Source organism: Anguilla anguilla, chromosome 2 (assembly GCF_013347855.1).
Source record: "Anguilla anguilla isolate fAngAng1 chromosome 2, fAngAng1.pri, whole genome shotgun sequence".
In the NCBI taxonomy this organism is placed as follows: Eukaryota; Metazoa; Chordata; class Actinopteri; order Anguilliformes; family Anguillidae; genus Anguilla; species Anguilla anguilla.
The window spans coordinates 37155096-37176889 of record NC_049202.1 but is presented as its reverse complement, the minus strand read 5'-3'; the positions used below and the strand labels follow the sequence as shown (position 1 = coordinate 37176889).

The following is a 21794-nucleotide window of genomic DNA, read 5'->3' as shown; positions in this document are numbered from 1 at the left end:
CCCTCAAGACCCACTGAGATTGACATCTGTTTCAAGGGGGATCTGGCGAATAAATAATATGTTACGTCTCGAAGAATATAGCCGTAAGAACATAAAGACGCGAAAGGTCATGAAGGTTGCGTTAAATGTATTCTGTTTAAAGCTGACAACTAGTATGCACCGGTATATTTCACTTGAAGCTCATTTACTCCCAACCCTTTGCACGCGTGCGCGCCCGGTGTGGTCTGTCTGGGAGAACCATAGAACTGGAGCGTAGAATTCGTCTACAAGCGCAGTCACGCAACGTAATCAGCGGCTTGGGAACTCATCGGCGGGTGCTTGCAACTGGACACGGGGACGAGCATGAGATTGTGGGAGAAACTCGGGCAATGTGACTAGTGGGAGTGAGGTAAGTTAATTGAAAATAATAATAAAATTGCATTAAACAATGCCAACTAGATTCATATAACAATACAACTAGCTCCACGCCTCCACCACTTGGTTGACCCAAGCTCTGCAGGAAAGAATGTGGGAGAGGGCGCTCGCGACGGGGGTGAGTAGCTAGCTAATCAAGAGCAAGATAGAAGTTAACGTTACAGTTGATAGTGCGCTAGCTATCAACATGACATCAATGCGGCGTTAATGCATTTTAATCTAAGATAAAAAGGCATAACTAACCAAGGAAAACGTCGAGATGAAAGCAGGTGGACGAGTGCAAGCTTTAATTCGGCAGTGGAACGCGACGAGAATGGTTTTTGTTTGGGGAAAAGGGAAATCACAGTCAGAGCTAGGTACCTAGGTATGTACTAGTTAGCTAGCTAAATAAACCATTTGGGATATGTGAGTTCTTTCACCGATGTGCACATAGCTCGTGACAATTAAGAACTGAAGTGTCTCGTGCTGCCTAGACAGCTAGTGCTAATTGTCTAGGATAGCTGACTTGCTACTAGTTAGCTAATCACTTGCCTAAATCTCTGCCAGTTTCTGGGTTGCCAGTGAATTATTGCCTGCATTGTTTTGGTTTTTAAAAGTGAAAGTCTACAAAGGGAATGTGTGTGATTAACTTCTTATATTGTTTGTCATTGTAACTAAGTGAGATGCGTTTATAAGTTACTAGCTACAGGAAATTGATTGCTACGTACAGGACATTGTTTACATTGTGCCCGGATTGGAGGTTCATCGATCTAACGATATGGTTTTGCAAAGAACCTTTTGTGTAATGTTTGCTACGCATCTAACTGCAATCATCATTCTGTAACTAGCAAACTTTAGCAGCCTCGGCAGCTACTGATATGTTGGCCAGTAATTTCTCCACAGCGCCCATATTGCCTTTTAACCCTTTCTTTGTTTTCTCAAATTTCAGGTAATCTCTGGTAGCTAGTTAGCTGCATCGGCTACCCGTCAAGGTGTTAGATTGGGTAGACGGAAAATTTTCGATGAAATTTTCTCCGATGTGTGCGTTCTAGCATTTACAAATTGATAGTTATTGTAGATACGGATGTGGACTTCTTTGAGTTAGCTAGGCCTGATTTTCTGACCCGAACATAACGTAGGTTCGTACCTTCGGTGGGTGGGAGTTGAGTGGGGGGCGCGTTACCTCCGCATACAGTGTAGTGACGGTGTTAGAAATTGGCTTGCAATGACTCGAGTTACAGGGCTTGTTGACCTCCCAAAACACAGATTTGCAACTCAGTGTTTCAACATTGATAATCTGCATGCATACGTGATATAGTCTTTCCTTCTGTTCTCTGTCATATGTCAGGGGAATTGGGAGTTTCTGCAAGTTTATCTGTCAACAGTTTTTTTTCTGTGAACCTTCTCAGTTTTAGGTCACGTTTTATTGCCTACTGGTTGAATTGAGATTTATCTGTCTAAACACAAATGTTTGTGGTAAGCACAGCACTTATACAATTTGTTTGTTAAATAGAATGCCTTGCTTTACAGTTGTTACATTAAAATACAATCACAGTTTCACTGAACCTAATACTAAATTGCAGAGCCCAACACTAAACTGTGACTTCTGCAGTTTATTATTAGATAAAGTAAAATTTTCAGTGTAGGCTGATGAAAAACCACGGTACACTACTGGGTAGCATATGTGCTTGTCTGTTCTTTCCTCTATTTATTTAAATATGTTGTTTGATTCAGGAATTTTTTCTTACTTAGATCACAACGTCAGAGTTGCTTAAATATTTTTCAATATAAGTTGGCAGATGTACTGTTGGTTAATGTATATTAGGATGTCAAATTGTGTTCATGATTTTGAACACAAATGTACTTGAAGTATTGCAATTTAATTTAGCATCACCATGCCATATTTGTGGGATTCATCCCCAGAGAAAATTGATGGTAATGGTGACAGAGCATCGTCAGAATTCCCGAAACATGCCAAGGAATTATTCTAATTGCACCATCGCATTTCGAAATCCAAGAACCTGGTTAGACATACCGAATGTGAACCTTCACAATGTTGGCAAATCGCTCCACCATTAAGTCATTAAGCATGAAACTAATGACGCTCCTCACTCTTTGCTACTGCTTGGGATGTTGGAAGTATTTCACATTATATTCCTCACTGTTCTCACCCTCAGCAGGTTTTGCTTCTGGCTATTTTGGGCTCATGAACCAGGATAGAAAAGTTAGACTTTTATCACTGATAATCCCATTGTGGGCTTTAAATACACATGATGAGATTAAAAAGAAACTATGCTACCCTGTTATACTTGCATTTGTCATAGATAGCCCATTGTGTGTAAATGGGAAAGGCATCAAGGCCCACAGGACCGAACCCGACTCTGTCTGATTAATGCAGTAGCATGGTTGGAAGTGAATCGGTGTTGACATTGCTCTGATTTGTCCTGAACAATTGGCAGTTCATTGAGTTTCCTTAAGTCAGATCAATGTACTAGAGCCTTAAGAAGAGTTGAATACTTCAGGCTTGGTCTGTTTGCATCTTGTCATCTTCCTTCTGCTTCACTTTGATGGAGTATAGGTTGATTTGTGAACTGACAATAGTGATTCATTGCTTTTTTTTCTGTCTTCACTGAAATTTCTGATCATATCAAAATTGTCGTTACACTTATTCTTGTGCAAGTTTCACATTGATTTGTGTAAATAATAAAATGTAGGTGTGTAAGCAGTGTATTTTGAACATGTAACTAAACACTTTGAGGAGCCAGAGCCCAGGATGGGAGCATCTTTCCTTGCGGTCTGTTAACAAAAAAACGTGTGGGTCCGTGTCCTTGCTTGACCCGTATTCGCTGAGATTTGTTTGACGTTATTGTGCAGTTAAACATTCCCTCACGACCGCAAGCCAGCACAGCCAGAGGCAGTGGGTGGTATGATGTATTCATTTGTTTAGCATTCTTGGGCTGTATTTGGGAATAAAGGAACTGTTTCAAATGCACATTTACCCCTAAATCAAAAACTGAAATACCCATCTGGTTATTCCTGTAGCTTCCCCTTGGGCATGCACGTGTATGGTGTCCCTAAATTGCCCTAGTAAAGCCAGATGTTCAAGGGATTTACCTAAGGCCTATGAGAAAAGAAGCAAAATGTACGTGCACTGTAATTTTATATAAGGTGATCGTGGCGATTATATTAAAAGAAGAAATTACGAAATTATGAAGCTTAAGTATGAGGTGTTAATTTTTTCTTAACCTGACATCATTCATTTTATCAATTCATGAAGTCAAAAACTTGTTTTTGTATAGTGCCTCATCCATATATAGCAAACATACAATAGTAAAACTTAAAACTGACTCAATAAAAGACTTAGCATTGTTCATTGCTCGAAGGACTCCTGCTGGCTGTCCAGGCATCCTTGGCTAGCTCTCACTGTGCCTGCAGTGTGAAAAGAAGCAGCTGGTATGTGCGTGTTTCGAGCTCCCGAGCCAGCAGCAGGGGCCGTATATGAGCAAGCTTGTACACAGTTCACAAATTGGACATTACAAATTTGGGTCAGAAAAGATCAGGTGACAACGTGCAATCAACAACAATCAGAACCCTGTAACTCTCTACACTCTGTACTTCCTTGTTCATAATCATTGTTTTTTGAGTAGTGGCGCTGGGTTTGCATTTGAATCTAAGTCATTCGTTTTTGAAACAACGTTGCCGGAATGGGTGGAATATGGAAGATGCCACTGAACACTGGGCCTAGTTGTTCAGCATGCAACTTCAGCAAATGACCTCCTATCCCATCTGGCCCCAGGCCTTTCCACACCTTGCTTTGTTGTAGTCCTTATCACACTACTGTCTCTTGTCATGGTGGTTTTAACTTTAAGAACATAGATAAAATCTATTCAGGTCTAGTGCCAGCTGGTCATCAGATTTGTACCCATCGAATTCAACCTTTCTGTTGCCTTTTGTCCAGTGATCATAATCATGCCCTCCCAAATGGAGAGGGCATTGTACTCTCCAGTTGTCCCTTGTAGCATTGCTTTACTTTCCTGATTTTGCATCTAATTTGTTTTTTGTATTTTATGCCACTGAGTTGAATCTCTTTCATGAAAAGGCCTATTTCTCATATTTATTATGGTGTTGAAAGATTGTGTAACCCAGGGCTTACTGTTGAGAGAAATCCTAAGTGTCTTTCCAGTGATAGCCATGTCCTCACAAAAGATATTGTAGCTATGAATGACATCAGTGAGTTCATCAGTATGACTGGAGTGTGTATTCAAAGCACCCTTGTGGCTGTATTATGGAGTCATTTTTCCATGTTTTGAACTTTGTAGTCTGTGCTATTGTCCCTCGGTAATGATGAGGACAGTCTCATGGTCAGCCTTCTGCAGAAGGGAGGCTTTCTGATGGACTTGTGTGCTCCTGTAATGGACCCATAATACAAATCCAGAAACTTGTTGTGGCGAATGGGGCATGTGATGTACTGGTGGAAATTGCACAGGGTTTTTTGCAGGGTCCAATGAATAAAATCCCCAAAATTATGTTTGGGGCGTCGGGAGAGACGGATCGTTCTGTGACCTACAAATTCACATGCCTTCATTGCTCTTGCCTCTTTTGCCTGAGGGTGAATATAAACCACCGTGGCGAATAGCTGGGGGAGCTGTGGGGACGTACTGAGGGATGCAGTGATATGGATAACAGTCCCATGTCTTTAGTATGCCGTCTTTCCCTCACAAGAACGGATTTGTCACCTGTGTTTGTTAATGCAGAGTTAACTCTGCCACCTTGCACTTTCAGTCTCTACTGCATCCTGGTCCAGACAAAAAGGCATGCCCAGGCCATCAGTAATGAAGTCAACATTAGCATCCCTGTCTGTCAGCTAGGTCTCTGAGAGAGCCATAATTCAGACTCTGTAATCGTGTTGGAAGCGTACCATGGCTTACGATTTGTTGAATTTATGTTGGAGGGACTGAAAATTGGCCATGGTTACGGTAGGCAATGGAATCTGAAAGAGGTACAGTTGTCTCAGTTCTTGGCACACTTCTCCTTTCTTCCCCCTTTTCCATAAATTTTGGATTTTGTGATTAACAAGCATGAAGCCGTCCAGACCCACGGCGCACCTGTACAAAGTGTCATGAGTAAAACTTGGCTAACTATATACAGTAGCTAGCTAGCTATGGCATGTCCTCACCTCTGTAACATTATTTGTTGTCCTCTGTGTGTCCATACATCTGTATCGGTGGTATGCGCTAACTAGGTTAACTAAAGTAGGCGAAACGCTAACATGTTAGGGTTAGCTAAAGTAACGTTAGGCGATAAAGCTGTGCTTTAAAATGTCATGCTGTTCAAAGTGGTGATTTTGGGAGATGCACCTGCGCATGCGTCCTACAAAACGTCCCTCAAAGGTCGTTCGTGAGTGAGTGACCACAATTTGCCATGCATAGCCCAGGGTGGCAGGCAGTCCTGCGCGCCATGGGAAAAACAGATTAAAACAGGAACATTGTTCGGGGGCAAGGATCAACAGGGTCAGCATTGTTTGGTTTATGCCTTTGGAGAAGACTCTCAGCTGTATTGGATTTTCAAACTTAGTTTGTATTATATTAATATATGTTATAATGCTATATTGTGATCTAGGCTGTAAAGAAAAGCCAAACCGTGTAGTTGTGAACTGCATAGTACTGGATCAAAACCTGACACTGAAACCTTGCACTAAAGGTGTTTAATGTGATGTCTCCCCCTCAGCTCTATTCTTATCTGGTCCTCCTCACACAGGAGCGATATCCTTTCTCTGCACAACTGATATGTGAACATGCATTTTCACCTGCTCTGGGGGAGGATGCGATTTAGAGGTTTTCATACCTGTTTAAAAATTCACTGTTAACTTCAAGTTAAATATGGAAGTTGGCAAAAGTAATTTTAATGCAGTGTTCAAGGTGAGCCAGCAGACATCTACTGAACCACCATATTTCACCAAAGGTATGAGTTTATATTCTGTGTAAGCAAGCTTCTTGGTTCTTCCTGCATCAGTCCTTTTGCTGGTTTTTGTGCCCAAGGCTTTTGCTCTCATCTGACCTCAACAACCGGTTCCAATTGTTGTTCGATATCGCCATACCAAACTCCAGAACGCATCTTGTGTCCCCAAGATGCAACCAAATTTTATGGTTCTCATACAGTGACCCTTTAATTTTTCTTTGCCTCCCAAACCAGGGAAAGATGCACTTGGGTCCTCTACCTGTCAGGTTTTCCCTATTCCTCTGTTTTAAACTTGCCTTACAGTAGAAAGTTTTTTTAATGTATTTTTTTGTAGCCGTGTCTTAACTCGTTTTGTTTCTTCTGAGAGGTCCTTGCCTTTAGGTCATAACTGCGTGTTGCCTCATGTTTATACGTCATTGAAACGGGAAGCCATTTGGATTTTATTTCAAACTTATTAGGGGTGTGAATAATTGATGCCTGCTTAGAAAAAAATCCATTACTTAATCTTCTTCTCTGAGCGATTGTGTTTCTGTAAAAGAATATAGATTTCCCATTTTTCAGCATTTAATATGGCTCATTACCTGTAATATTTATTTTATGCAGCCTTCTTTGTTGAGCTTTATCAAGCATTTTTTTGGAGGGCTCTGTATGGGGTGTTCTTGGATGAGCAGAAAATGGCAGCCCTGGGAAGATTGGTCATTCACACTTATCCATGTGTGACAGAGCAGTGTACCTCCTACACATCACATCAGCCAGCATTTTCTGTGTAAAACGAGGGTGAATGATTTACTTTCATGTCCTTCCTGGCAGGGCTTAGCATCTGTCCCTCCTCCAGACCCTGTGAACAGGCATCCAGAATTCAGCAGTCACACTGTTGGCACTGTTGGGGTCACAGGAGAGCTCTGTCATCTGTATTTGTGTATATTGTCATGTGATCCTGGAAAGAATTAATAAATGAAAACCGTAAATCAAGAATAAAACAAACAAATGCATGTGGCTCCCAATAGCTCTCATACCACCAGGTGCCAGGCTCTGTCACAGAAATGTAACTGTGACTGTCTAGTACTGTTCAGTACCATGACTGTTGCACATATGTACACCTGACATGGATAAATCAGACACTTGTGATATCCCTTAGCATATTGTGCAGGTTTTATGAGCCTTTGAATTTGAGGGAATGGATCTTTGAAATGATTTGATTCCTCCCTTTGATTCAGTTAAATGCACTTAGCTTGTGCATTGTAATTCAGTCAAACAAGATGCTCTTAATGCTGTTAAATCCAAAAAAGTGTGGCCTTCAATAAAGTGAATAAATTGTAATCCAAGAAGGAAGTACAGTATAATGTCATACTTGATTTATGCAACATTTCAGGGACATATCAATTAAATATTGTACGCGCTCCCCACTTTTGTCTCTAATATTTGGTGCATATATTTTGTAGAAAGTTGTTTTTATGTAATGAGTAATGAACAGTAATGGTTTTTTGATGGTATTTTGAATGATCGTCATTGAGTGCACAATTTTAGCAGATGTAATAAATGTACTGTCGCTTACGCCCGGTTTGAATGGTTTTCTGCAGAGGTCCACACCATTTGCAGATCCATTGCTGGTTACGTACTGAGTGCATTGTGTTAACATAACATAATGACAAGAGCAGGCCATTCAGCCTGACACTGCTCTCCGTTTTCCTATCTCAGTTGTTCCTAGTGCTCTGATTACCTTCAGGCTAGATAGTATCTAACAATGTATCAAGCCTGGCCTTGAAAATCCCCGGAGTTTCTGCCTCTTACTATGTGACCTGCCAAGCTATTCCACACATTTGACTGTTCTCTGCTTGAAAAGGTTCTTCCTAATGTCTGTCCTGTGAGTTGCTTTTGGCATCAGTTGTTCTGTTTTAGCTACAAATCATATTGACTTGGTTTTTGCATGGTATATTACAACATGATATATTACAGCTGATGCAATTTTTCTCTTGAATTTGAGCTGTAGCCTTCTTTATATCGCACCATTTATACCAAATTGTTGTGTATTATAGTTTAATGCCTTTAAGACAAAATATGAGGAAACTGAGAGAGGGGGAGCTGATGGAGGTACCCAGAGGGAGTGTCTTATTAAGGGATTGAATCTGGCCACGCAGCAAAAGGCAGGTGTTATGCAAAGAAACACTACAAACTGTCTTATCTGGGTACTTCTGCTGTAATTATGCAGGTATTCCAAAATCCAGATCCTACTGTCTTGTGTGTGAAAGAGAGCTTCCCGTAGCAGTACTGTACTGTACAGCAGCTGAACTGTAGTTAGACGAGCATTAAGTCAATAAGCAACGAGTGTGTAGCGGCCAACTGGCTCACCGCCTGGTAACTTTCTCTCTCTCTCTCACCTCTCCCACAGGGCGTAGGTCACCGGTGGCTTATGAAATGAGGCACACTGCTTTCTGAGTTCCCCAGCAGCAATCGCCATGGATTTCTCTGCTCGGTGAAAACGGGGCCAGTGCTACCAAATGCTTTCACTGTGCTGCTGACTGCTGCCCACCAATGCTGCTGGCTGGAGGACATGACGGCCAACTAGAGCAGCCTGCCCTGTGTCTATGTGCTGCATACGCGCGTCCCTTGGAATAAGTCATTTTTCTGTCCATATTCCCTCTGTCTTTGGAATATATGCCCCTCCTTTCCTTCAAAACGGGTGTTTTATTGTGGTCCTTTGCTCCTGCCTTTTTGGGGAGGAGTGCAGAGGTGGAAAGTTTGGTCTGACCCCTGACCCTCCCTTATATTACAAGAAGAGGCCAATAGGAGCAAACAGCCAGAAACCGCCGAGGATTCGCTCATCCTTTGGTATCCCACCTACCCCACTTCCCTCCTCAGCTTGAGATCTTGCCGGAATATTAAATTGAAAGTGCCCGTTCCCGGGTCCTGCCGGGATGGCCCAGGACGATGGCCATAGGACACGGGATTCCCAGGCCTACTACTACCCTTCGGTCCAGGATCTGGACGTCTCCAGCGCCCTGTACAAGCCTAATGATGGAGAAAAACTCTACTCCATATTGATGGACACTAAGTTGGGAGCCAAGGGCCCCCTTGGGGAACAGGTTCTTGGGCAGGTGCAGCCTCACCTTCTGAATTCCCAGCCTCAGCAGTACTGCCGAAAGGGAGGGATCATTAGGCAGGATGCCACACAGGGACACCTCATGACTACTAAGCATGCGGACGGTGAGGACCTGAAGGATTCTGAGGACAAGGAGGGGCAGAGGGATGGTGAAAAAGAGACACAGACTTTCAAGCAGGAGCAAATATTTGTGGAGGTGAACTTGAACAACCAAACACTCAATGTCTCCAAGGGGGACAATCCTCCTGTCTCCAACAGCGGTTGCACCAGGTTGAAATCCGGCTGCGAAGATGAGGAGCAGGCAACCTTGGAGGAAGAGCAGAAAGAGGAGGAAGAAAGGGTGGTCGGAGAGCAGCGGAAGCAGCCGACCAAGAGATCTCAGCGCAGACCCAGAGCCGCGGGCTCCGGTCTGCCCGTCCGGAAGTCCCGCAGAGCTGCGGTGGCAGCTGCCAGCGCCGCGGCGTCACGCAGGACCACCAGGGGGCGCAGGAAGCGTGCCAAGCCACCCAAGAAGAAGGGACGGCCAGCCCGTCAGCCTAGGGTGGAGTCCTCCAAGTCCGTCCCCATTGTACCGGCGGCCGCTGACCAGGGCAAGGAAGACGTGGAGTGCATGAAAGTCGCTCAGCGCCACGTGCAGACCTGCGACGCCTGCGGGAAGAAGTTTGTAGTGGAGAGCGAGCTGGCGCTGCACCAGCAGACAGACTGCGAACAGAATATTCAGGTATGCACTGCTGTGTCCTGAATCATGAAGCGTTTTGCAGTGTGGCAAGTGAACAGTTAGACACTGCATCCCTTTTTTGAAAATGACTCTGGAGCTGAAGTGCTCATAATGCCCCCAAGTTTTTTTCGAGAAATCTGTTGCTTCTGTGGTTAAGTGGGTGCAGGACACAAGAGGCTTTTCTGAGAGAAGACAGGTTTTTGTGTGCGTTGTACACACTACTTAATAGGCTGGATACCTATTTTGACTGCTGAACAGAGGCAAAATAGATATCCAGTGTGTTAAGTAGTGTATATCTTCCATCTACCAGTAGATGGTGCCAGAAAATCACAGAAAAAATACATGAGCAGTTATGTCTGCCTGTTCTCTCTTGGGGCCCCTTGTTTTCTCAAATTTAACCTCAGAAAAGCGGTTTGCTGCCATGAACATATTCAGACTTTGTTGTTGACGGTTCTGCTGCAGATTTAGCTTGTATGCTCATACCTTTGGGAAAGTTCACATATGCATAATGAGGACAGAACACAGCATTGAGATTTTTTTTTAGCAAAAATAAATACAGAACATGCATCACTGTTGAATCTGGTAATTCTCATGTTCTCTAGGTCTTTGTGAATGAGCTCCAGGGCCCAGAGACCATGCAAATTGGTTGTTCATCTTAATTAAGACAAGGCTCCAGGAGTCTTTACAGTGAATTAATGAAATATACTGTAATTTAATGCATTTAATTTACTTGAATAGTTATCACAGGCCATTGCATTACTATCTGCAAATAGGAAATTCGTTTTTCATCATTTATTTCAGGAAATGCTATCAAGTGGAAAAGGAAATGTACATAACTCATTCAATGTATCGCGTAACCACAATAGGAGCTGACCTCTAATTCTGGCCGTCAGTGGCCTAAAAACCTAGTGATGAACTCTGATATCTGCTCTGTCTGTCTGTGTGTGTGTGTGTCTGGCAGTGTTTGCCCTGTAACAAGTCCTTCAAGAAGCTGTGGTCCCTGCACGAGCACATCAAGACAGTGCACGGCTACGCTGAGAAGAAGTTTGCCTGCGAGATCTGCGAGAAGAAGTTCTACACCATGGCGCACGTGCGCAAGCACATGGTCGGTACGTGAACTTCCCACATCCTCTACGTGCTTTCTGTTCTATCCTCTTTCTCACCTGAGGACCATCTCTTAGGACTTGGTTTTCCGTCTGCTCATTTTCATGTCTCGCTTCGATTTCATCGTCAACTGTCTTAGCCTAATCTTCTTTTCTCCCCCCCCGGGTTCGCTCACCCACATTCCTTGTCCCGATCATTGTTATGCTCTTATTGGCCCTGCAAACCTGTGGTCTTCCTTGTCCTTCTCCGGGACTCACGGTCACGCCTGTGCCCCTGCAGCTCACACCAAGGACATGCCGTTCACCTGCGAGACGTGCGGGAAGTCCTTCAAGCGCAGCATGTCCCTGAAGGTGCACTCCTTACAGCACTCGGGGGAGAAGCCTTTCCGCTGTGAGGTGAGGCCCCACCTGCACACAAACCACACACTCACACAGTCCCACGCGTATGTTCAGTCTCATACACGCACATGCGTGCAGGCGCACGCACGCCCACACAACCCACACTCTCACATTCGCACACGTATGTTTACTCTCATACGCGTGCAGACGCGCACATGTACACACAAACCACACACTCACACACGTATGTTCACTCTCATACACGCACACGCCCACACAACCCACACTCTCACACAGTCCCACACGTATGTTCAATCTCATACATGCACACGCGTGCAGGCACGCACACGTACACACAGACCACACACTCTCACATTCGCACACGTACGTTTACTCTCATACGCGTGCAGACGCGCACATGTACACACATGTGCACTCGCATATAAACATACACCCACCTCTCCCACAAAGTGGTGATTAATGTGCACTACCATAACCTGTATTGCAGCAGACATCACTGGTTAGCTGTTGGCTGTGTCATAATGGTAATAATTGATAATAACAGCACATCAATGGGACACGCATCAGTTTCAGAAATGCAGTGCCTTGCATTACAGCACATCTCCGTGTTCCTCTGTTCTGGTCCTGCACAGCTCAGATTTGTGTTTAATTCCATTTTCGCTAGTTCTTTGTGCAATTAATGTTAACAAAACGTATAGGCGGCAGACCAAACTGGCTCACACCGGCGTATAGTTGACTAGTAAACATGAAGAAATTTTAGACGAACGACACTCAAACCAACTCTACCAACTGTGGAATCAGAGCCATTCAGTCGTTCGTGTATCAGCCGAAACAAGTTAACCCCAGGAATGGGAGCATCACTGCCACCACTTCCAGAGTAGTATCTGATTCTGTCAGTCAGATAGATCAAAAGGCTGACTAATGTTCATGGTCTAGGGCGCTAGCAGTCAAGGTTGGCGAGCTATTGACATTTGACAACGTTTGTCATCAAGCCTTTAACACATTTCCTGTGTATAAAATAAAGATGGATGTTTTTTTGCTTCCTGATTTAATTTCCATCTGATGAAGTCACACCATAACATTGTTTTTAACCTTTGTGACGTTATTCCGCTACTCGCCCAGCATTTCCACAGCTTGGCGTTAGTCAGCTGACTTGGACAGTTATTCCATCTGAGCAACAGCGTGTTCCTCCTTGCACAGCTATATTTTACTCTTATATCACTCTTAGCCCACGCAGTCTCTTATACAACAAGCCATGATGCTTGTGCAGCCCCTATAGTACAGTCAGTACTGTTACTGTGACAAGCAGGCATATAATAAGTCATTTCGAAATGTTAATTGTAAATCACTTAGCAAAAGACAAGGTTTTCAACCACCATTACCACCATTTTGCTTTCAGAATAACAAAGACTTTTATCACAGAATTTACTTTCTTCGGTTCTTAATTCATGAGACAACCATTAAAATGATGATTTTGATAGCACAGGGACTTCAAAATCCAAGTGCAAGCCCCAATCATTTCATTTCATAAAGACTGACTGTGTTTTCACCATTTATTTTACTTATTTGACGTAGACGTCACAGCACCAGATGCACTGATGAGTGATTGCAGCGAGACGCTTGTTTACAGCACCTGTCCCTAAGGAGATGTACTCAGTACACGCGTGTTTACAAACTCAGAATTCCACTTCGACAAACAACGTTGAAGAAATGCGGGGAACGCTAAACAAACAAGTCTAGTGCCGTCTGCCAAAGAAGTTATGGGGTCATGACCCCCTAGCCTTGAGAACAGCTGTCTTCGATAGAAAAACAAGATTTTGATTTGGTAAACCCAACAGTGTCTCTGCACCGGGCAGTATTAAAGCCTTCACTGCGTATTCTTCTCAGTGGTAATGAACAGAGACACGCATTGCTTGTCGTTAATGTGCATCAGTAAGATCCTTCCCCTTGCCCTGTGCGACAGAACTGTGCCGAGCGGTTCCAGTACAAGTACCAGCTGCGCTCCCACATGAGCGTCCACATCGGACACAAGCAGTTCATGTGCCAGTGGTGCGGGAAGGACTTCAACATGAAGCAGTACTTTGACGAGCACATGAAGACCCACACAGGTAAGGTTTAGCGTGTCCAATTACTGAGCTGGGTTATCTGACTGTTATTCACTCCCCACAGCGTAGACATGCGTAATTATTTATGACATAATTTGGCTCGCTCTAAATGTGAAGAGCACCTAATTAAGTAAAATGAACAGCTTGTTAAAATTCTGGGATTGCAACTTCTGGTTGCATAAAAAACCAGCATACTGTGCACAATGGTCCCCCAGGACCAAGATGGAGTACCACTGGCTTGGATCACACATTTTGCCCATTCTAATGTGTGGTCAGACAACAACTGAACCTCTCCACCTTTAACCATGTCTGCTGTGAAACAGCCTGCTGTCCCAATGAAGCGTTTTAAACCCTTTCATTAAAAACAGTGAGCAATTTCAAATGAAATACTGGTTGTTGTGTCCTTGCATATATGAAATCCTGAATAGAGAACATACCGCCACCACCATTACACGATGACCAGAGTGGAGGGCACAGCGAGAGCAAAGCTGTTACCTCACAGGATAAGTCCGTTACATCATGCCTCTGCTTTTACACCTGTGCTACAAGGGCTGGAATTAGACTTGGATGCAAAGCTGTGTTTATGAGTTGCTCTGTGGTGCGTGCGTGCGTTTCCAGTAGAGGGACGGAGTGGTGTTACTGAGTTGCTCTTGTGAATGCTGACAGGGCACAAACCTGGGTGCCTCAGATTAGGAGAAGAAGCTTGCAAATCTATCAGTTTCCTATCTAGGATTTGGTCTGCATATAATCTCACTGCCACTGTGAGGTGTTGGGCTAGCTTGGCCAAATGTTTTCACCAAACCAACTTGCCCTGAGTGACGCTCCTTAGGTTGATTGTTTTCACATATTTCTCTTATGAAAAGTGTGTTGCATGTCAGGAATGTGGATTGTATTTCAGAAGTGTAAAACTTTGTTGTTGTTTTTTTTTCTTCACAATTATTGCCTCACTCAAGAGATGCCTTTGTGTTTGTACTTCTCAGAGCTCTATAGCCCCAAGTGATGATTGGCTGAGGTCATAAATGTCAAAGGCAGTTTCTGGGAGGTCAGGTGAAAGCTAAGCTTTCCTCAGACCATTATTTAAAAAATAATCACATTTTAAAGACACCCTTAAACAAGCAGTGTGTTTACATGTACAGTTGAAATCGATCTGTATTAATAACTTGATTTGGCCAAAGATGAGATTTAGTTGGACTATTGTCGTTGTCCCAATATACATGACTCGGAAAGAATCGATTTATTGACCGAGGTGTGTCTTCCTCCAATTTTGTCTTTTTTTGAATAGTTCACCATTCTGCGTTTTTTCTTCAATCCATGTATTTTAGGATATTTAACTCCTTTAGTTGCGATAACATGAAGTTGGTCTCCTCGTCTGTCCAGAAATGTGTTTTGTTCGCCATGATACCTCCTCGACTGTACAAATTACATGTCGCAGCGGAATCTCTAACCTACGGAACATGCGCAGAACGCCAAGGCCAATTTTTGGCTGTTGAAGCGTATATATGCCGTAGTAAATCGACCCCCAACTGCATTATCTAGGTATGTTAGTCCGACTCTGAAAAATCAACTTTTTACGATTTCAGTCGAACTACAGTGTTTACATGATTTTTAAAAGTCGCAGTTTTAGCCGGACTAAAGCAATAAATCGACTTTTTCAAACATCATGTAAACCCGCTGAAGGTTTTGTCCTTTCTGTCCCATTCTCTCAGTTTTTTCAGCTCAGCTCAAACTTGTCAGGTCTCAGTGTTAAAGGGAGACTGTCTCTTGCAGTCTGTTGGATGGCCAACTCTCCACAGATACAACTCTGAGTCTGAGTCTGCCCTACTTCTCAGATCGATCAGCTTTGTTTTGTAGGATGGTTTACTGAAGTATGCCACTTATCAGACCTCCAGTGGAAATCAGACTGTTTACTGCGCTGACAGGGAGTCAGCAGGGTGTGATAATGTGGCAGTGCTCAGTTGCAGAACATCCTACTGGCTCTGCATTATATAGAACTTGAGTTCTCCATAATACGGTTTAATCAAGTTTTGTATTGTTGGAAAGCCTGTCATGGGGAATAAGTTGGTGCCTTTGGTGGTGAGATACTGACTAAAGATCTTGATATCTGTGGGTCAGCGCCCAGCCAGATACAAAGGTTAACCCAGTGTGATATGCTTACAGAGATAGTGCAAGCAGAATCATTGACGTACTGTTTTGTTATGCCTCCGCGACAGCACAGCCGTGGCCGGGGGCATTATGTTTTCAGGTTGTCCGTCTGTCTGTCCGTCCCGATTCTCGTGAATGCGATATCTCAGGAACGCCTTGAGGGAATTTTTTCAAATTTGGCACAAACGTCCACTTGGACTCAAGGATGAACTGATTAGATTTTGGTGGTCAAAGGTCAAGGTCACTGTGACCTCACAAAACACATTTTTGGCCATAACTCAAGAATTCATATGCTAATTATGACAAAGTTTCACACAAATGTCTAATAGGATAAAATTATGAAGTGATGAAATTGTATATCCAAACTGACTACTGGTTGGTGGAGGCATACAAACACAAGGCGGTATTTCGAGTTATCTTTGTGTCTTTATTGGATTACTTGGTGTTTTGCTTTGATCTTTGAGTATATTAGGGGAAAGGTGCAATCGTTTCTCAATACAATCTCATATGCGCCATTTGCATATAGCCAGCTCACTACACACACTCTTTTGCATCTGTATATTACTGTCATTGCACGTACTGTAAAATAAACTGCATTCGCTTTGACTGTTCCTGCTGCACACCTAGCAGATTCAGAGTCCTAATATAAGCATAGAACTCAGGATATCTTCACACCGAAGTCCCTTGCCTATACACAAGTGCCGTAGCAAGATATTCTAGTATATCTATGCTGGCTACACATGCCAGAGGCACGCCCAGGTCTGCCATGATAGATAGCGATTCCTATAGAGCCCCACTACTGGTGGATCACTTGCAGTTTCCTTCTATGCATAGAGGAAAGGTTAAAATGCTATTTTGGAGTCGGATAACCAAGATAACATTAAATGAACCCCGTTCCAGTAGCACAGGGTAAGATTACATGCGGTCCTTTGCAACTCAGATACTTCCACTGTTTTTTTTAATTCTATATTTCACTCATAAGGGAACCACATGACATGAACCTCAGGGTACTATGACGATTAAATGTTACATTGGAAATTGGATTGAATTATTGCAGATTAAATGACATTTGAAATGTGACTGCATGGGGGAAAGTTGGATCAAATTGAAAAACCATTCGGGGCAGGCCTATTGATTAGGGTAAGAGGCTGAACTTTTAGGTTAAGAGTATTTATGAAGCATCATGGGTAATTGATGCTAAACTCTTGCTGTCCAGTTTATCACTGTCTTGGTTTGTTGCTTTGGTTTGTTGCTGAGATGTGTTCCTCGTGGATTAAACTAAAGGGATTGTTTCTCTTTTTCCCTCTTGCAGGAGAGAAGCCGTTCATCTGTGAGATCTGTGGGAAGAGCTTCACCAGCCGGCCCAACATGAAGAGACACCGGCGCACGCACACGGGCGAGAAGCCCTACCCCTGCGACTTGTGCGGCCAGCGCTTCCGCTTCTCCAACATGCTCAAGGCCCACAAGGACAAGTGCTTCCTGGCTACGGCCCCCGTTAACCCGGCCCCGACCAGCCACGCCCTGCACCCCCCTCGCTCCTCCGACCCCTCCCCCTCTCTCGCCGGCGTCCCCGCGGCCCTGGGCCCGAGCCCCGTGAGCGAGGCCCTGCCGCTCCAGACGGAGGCCCACCCCTTCTCTCACCCGCACCTTCACTCGCACACGCCCGACCACCAGCTCCTCCACCACCATGCTCCCCACCCTAACCAGCTCCACCTGGCCATGCCCCCTGTCCCACAAATGACCTCAGCGCACGCCCTCTTCAAGAGCGAGTCGCTCAATCACCACGGGCACGAAGACAGTTACCTGTGTCACATGACCCTGCCCGAAAAGACAATGGGTGTGCCCCAGCACCACTGAACAAGACTTCTGCACATACACACATACATTTATATTCTCATTCACCATTGGGTTGAGCTTCACTGGAGGAAGCAGCTAGCACCTCTTAAACTGGACCTATCTGTTATTAGTGTACTGACCAGTTTCGATGGAATCAGTCCAGGTGCGTAAGTTGAGGGCCGGTGAATTACCTGGGTTTGAAGGCGGGGACCACCATCCCAAAACTGTTTTACCCCTCTGCCATTTTATGTTCATTTGCAAATTTTTAACGGACACCTTTTGGTCAATTCTGTGACTGTATCTGTGTGCATGTGCACGTTTGTGGCATTGAGTGTGTGTGGGTACTGATCCTTATCATGCAGTAAGCAAGCGTAAGAAAACGTGCACTTTACATGATTTACTCGTTCTTTAATCATGATATTATGAATTATTCTGAAATGTTCTGTGAGCCTCTTTTATTGACATCCACGCACCATGTTCTCTGTACTATATGATATCTGAAAATCTCAACTCAATGAAAACACTAATGCACCCTAAATGCAATCTGTGGCAAAAGACTTTTGACGCAACTCAAAGGAACCTTTCAACTCAAAGTAGCCCTTCACAAATGCTTGCCATTCCAGCACGGAGTATTTGAGCATTTGCGCTGCTTAGCGATATCAGTAAACTGGACTGACATGTTTTAAGTCTAAAAACCTGAGATTTTGCTATAGTGAGCACGCTGTATATGCTAGAATCCCATTCTCATTACAGAGTCTGTGAATAGCAAAATGTGTGTGGATTTTCCTGATTCCCAGGAAATACGGAGTCTGTAAAGCTTCGCTAGTAATCTGGTGAGCTCACGCCATGCATCTGTGGGCTTAGAATGTGCGGCATGCGTTCTGTGGGTGTAGAATGGGCCTTACTGCTGCATTCTGTTCTGCAGTAGTGAAATCCAAAAACCGTCCTTGGCCTCTGGACAAGGATCGACTCTTATCCACACAAGTGCAATCTCAAACATAAGGGGGAACAGCATTAATATTTATTTCATTTAAGTTTACTCCAGCATTTAAGTTTGTTTCTGAAGAATTTCTCCTTTCCTTTTAACGGCTCTCACACATGCTTGGAGGCCCAACATAGACATTTGTACCGACCTATGAACACACCTTCAGTTTGCTTTATATCAAAAGAGAACAGAGTGTCCTGTAAAATGAGTAATTATACTCAAGGTATTTGGTGACTCATAGTATAATAAAGAACTGTAATTAAGTGGAATTTCTCCTGGAAACATTAAACATTTCATACTTTATCTGACTGGTATATTCTGTCGGACTTTAGCCTGTTCATGGTTTTGCTGGAAAACAATTGAATTAAATTATAGAGCAATACCAATAATTGGAGGTTTTACTCTGCATTCTGTCTGTGCTGTATAACTGTCCATTCCCATTCATGGTAAGAGCGACTGTACCACAGCCAGTGTCCATGTGTCCCCTGCTGCGTGGGTTTCTCTGCGTTGCATTCTCTGAGATAGGCAGATTGTCCAAATGCCTGTTATCGCTGAAGACCTGTCTGAGCTAGCTTGACTGTCTCTGTGAGCTATAGATATCCTCTAATGACCTCAGTAGACGGGCCATAGGTCATTTTAAGGTATGGGAGCAGTTGTTTGAGGTTGGTTGAGTTTGAAGCTATACTCTTTGCAAAGGAGCCAGTCTTGTGATATGAAGCGGGTCTTCACAGGGTTATTTGTGTTGGTTATCTGTGTGACAAGATAGGGACTACAACCCACATGTTGCAGATTAATATCTCTGGTGCGAGGTAAAGCGAGGTATTGCTTCAGTGAATATGCTTCACTGAATAGCCATGTATATGAATGGATGATGCGTTTAAGATAAGCGAGTCACACAGGATTAGGGCATCAATTCAAGCCTCATTTATATTCTCTGGAATGATTACGCAGTACTGTGTCTTGCGGCAGACCGCAGTGCTTGTACAGTATGTGTGTGGCTGCATTTACTGAAATTGCTGTACTTTTCTATTCATAGTTATCCCCTTCTTAGTGGCTTAGTGTTGCCAAACGATGTTCCATTAAACCCTGCTTTCACACTGAGCCCTGCTCCTTGGGTGGCTGCGTGCTCTGTGCGTGCATGCGTGATTGTGAGAGGAGAAGAAGAGTTCTTCTGGCAGAGAGCTCAGTGTGTAATCAATGATTTGCCTGTCATATTTGTCAGGAGGTCTGCTCACCTTTGTTGAGATGGACTGCCTGCCGAGCAGAGGCTCCATAAATAAACTGTGGAAGTGTGTGTGCGCTCCTTCATCTGACGCAAAGTGGTTTACTGGCCTGGTCTGTGAGCTGTGGTGGGAAGAAGCCTGAGCTTATTTACTTTTCGTTTAATTTTCTGTTCATACTTGGGTCCTTATCACCGGCCATATCTGTACATTTTAAGTGTTTGGTGTTAACTTCTGGAGACAAACAGAAAGGAAATTACCTCTCTAAACAAAGTAAAAGCAACGGTGCTGCTGCAGTACTACTCATTCGTATATCAGTTAAATCTTCTGTGGTTGACTGTTTGTGATGTGGTGAAGGGATAGAGTTGCAAAGCACTGTGGGTAAGTATTGAAATGTAGGAGGGAGTGTGAGAGGATTGGCTGTGAAGCTGGGGAATGGGTTTGTAAATCCAGTTTGGGATGGCCAGTGAGGGACTCTGGAGCTCCTTTGGGGGGTGTATTCAGATTTGACATTGGGGCAGATCCTGTAAATGGGAATGAGGTACCCTTGACATAACTTCCTCACTGAGTGCATGTTTGTCACAGTCCTCCCTCCTCCTCACCACCCCTTGTCTGTTATCATTAGTAGTTGAGGGCTTACTTCTGTCATATTTTTATATTGGGCTTTCATGTATTAAATGTTCCATATTTCTTCAGCCTCTATTTTGAACCCCCTCATGATAATGTGAGTATGTATGTGTGAGAACATGATTCTGGGTATTTGCAGTATTGTTCAAATAATGTGGTCAAAATTTTATTTTGAGTCGAAGCTGTTACAGAATCAAGCAATTAATAGTACAGATTAATAATATAATAATACAGATCAATAATATTTTTTGCGAGGAACTAGTGTAAATATTTTTTAAATAAATGGTATTTAGTTGACATCTTTATTCAGAATGACTGGAAAAATTACATTGTTTTACACAACCCTGCTTACTGAAGCAGTTCAAGCTCTATAGCTTGTTTAAGGCTACAATGGCAGTGCTCCACCTGGGATCCAAGCTCAGTCCCCTAACCAGTATGCCGCACTGGCTCCCTTTCAGTTTTCACTGCCGGAGAAGTCTGGTGCAAAAACACTTAAGTAGACAATGTCTTCCACGATGAAATATGTTGTCTATGAACATTGTTAGCCGTTGTTTTGGAAAGGTGGCAAAATGATAAAAGTTGTAATGTATATAATGCACTTTTTAGTAAAATCAATGTTAGTTGAAAAACTAAAAAGGTCGTTATTCTTTAACTTTGCAAAGGTTTTGTGTGTGCGTATGTGTGTGTGTGTGTGTGTGTGTATGTGTATTTCTAACAACTTTCTGTATTCTCATAAACCTAAATTAGTTTTTTTCAAGCAAAAAATCCTGAGCCTTTTATTGTACATAATACTTTATGCTGATTTGTAAATTAAATGATGTAGCCATAACTCCCACATATTCTGTGATGTCCCCATATGTTCAGATAGCATTTGTGATTTTATGATATTGTATGAAATTAGATGGAAGTTGATCTCAAATTCTGTGGAATTGTTACAAAATTCTGTGCTTATTCTTTTGTTTGAGAGAGAATTTTTACGTTTTTTTGGGACTGATGCAGAGGCATAAATGTGAGGCTGAACGCATTGTAGGTAAGTCATTCTTTTTTTTATTGGTTAATGTACTGAATGATTAATGCATTTCTCCATCTTTTCCGGAAAGGTTTTTCTCAGTCATGGTTTCATTTGTCTATAATTGGATGGAACACGTCATGTTATTACAGTGAAGTAGCTTGTAGAGTTTATGTGGTGGTTTTAATAGCCTGCTATTTTTATAGGTGCTCTGGAGGGATGGGGGGTTTGATGCCAA

At 43.3% G+C, this 21794-nt stretch overlaps 1 protein-coding gene across 3 annotated transcripts; it reads left to right on the top strand.

The window, feature by feature from the left end:
* The first annotated feature begins 201 nt into the window (after positions 1-201).
* LOC118221036 (zinc finger protein 652-like) lies at positions 202-21203 on the top strand. 3 transcript variants are annotated; one of them, XM_035405629.1, is made up of 6 exons: positions 202-388; positions 8741-10172; positions 11131-11278; positions 11553-11668; positions 13596-13740; positions 17192-21203. In XM_035405629.1, the coding sequence occupies exons 2-6, from the start codon at positions 9267-9269 to the stop codon at positions 17734-17736; spliced, it is 1860 nt and encodes a 619-aa protein (XP_035261520.1). In that variant the 5' UTR covers positions 202-388; positions 8741-9266; the 3' UTR covers positions 17737-21203. The 3 variants fall into 3 exon arrangements, with proteins under 3 accessions (XP_035261520.1, XP_035261521.1, XP_035261522.1); XM_035405630.1 differs by lacking the exon at positions 202-388 and adding an exon at positions 395-532; XM_035405631.1 differs by lacking the exon at positions 202-388 and adding an exon at positions 539-778.
* The last annotated feature ends 591 nt before the right edge of the window (positions 21204-21794 follow it).

Excerpts from the sequence above, each read along its gene's own strand:
- LOC118221036 (XM_035405629.1), top strand. The coding sequence starts at position 9,267 with ATGGCCCAGGACGATGGCCATAGGACACGGGATTCCCAGGCCTACTAC. Across the intron at positions 11,279-11,552 it reads CGTGCGCAAGCACATGGTCG|CTCACACCAAGGACATGCCG; the intron begins GTACGTGAACTT and ends GTGCCCCTGCAG. Across the intron at positions 11,669-13,595 it reads AGAAGCCTTTCCGCTGTGAG|AACTGTGCCGAGCGGTTCCA; the intron begins GTGAGGCCCCAC and ends CCTGTGCGACAG.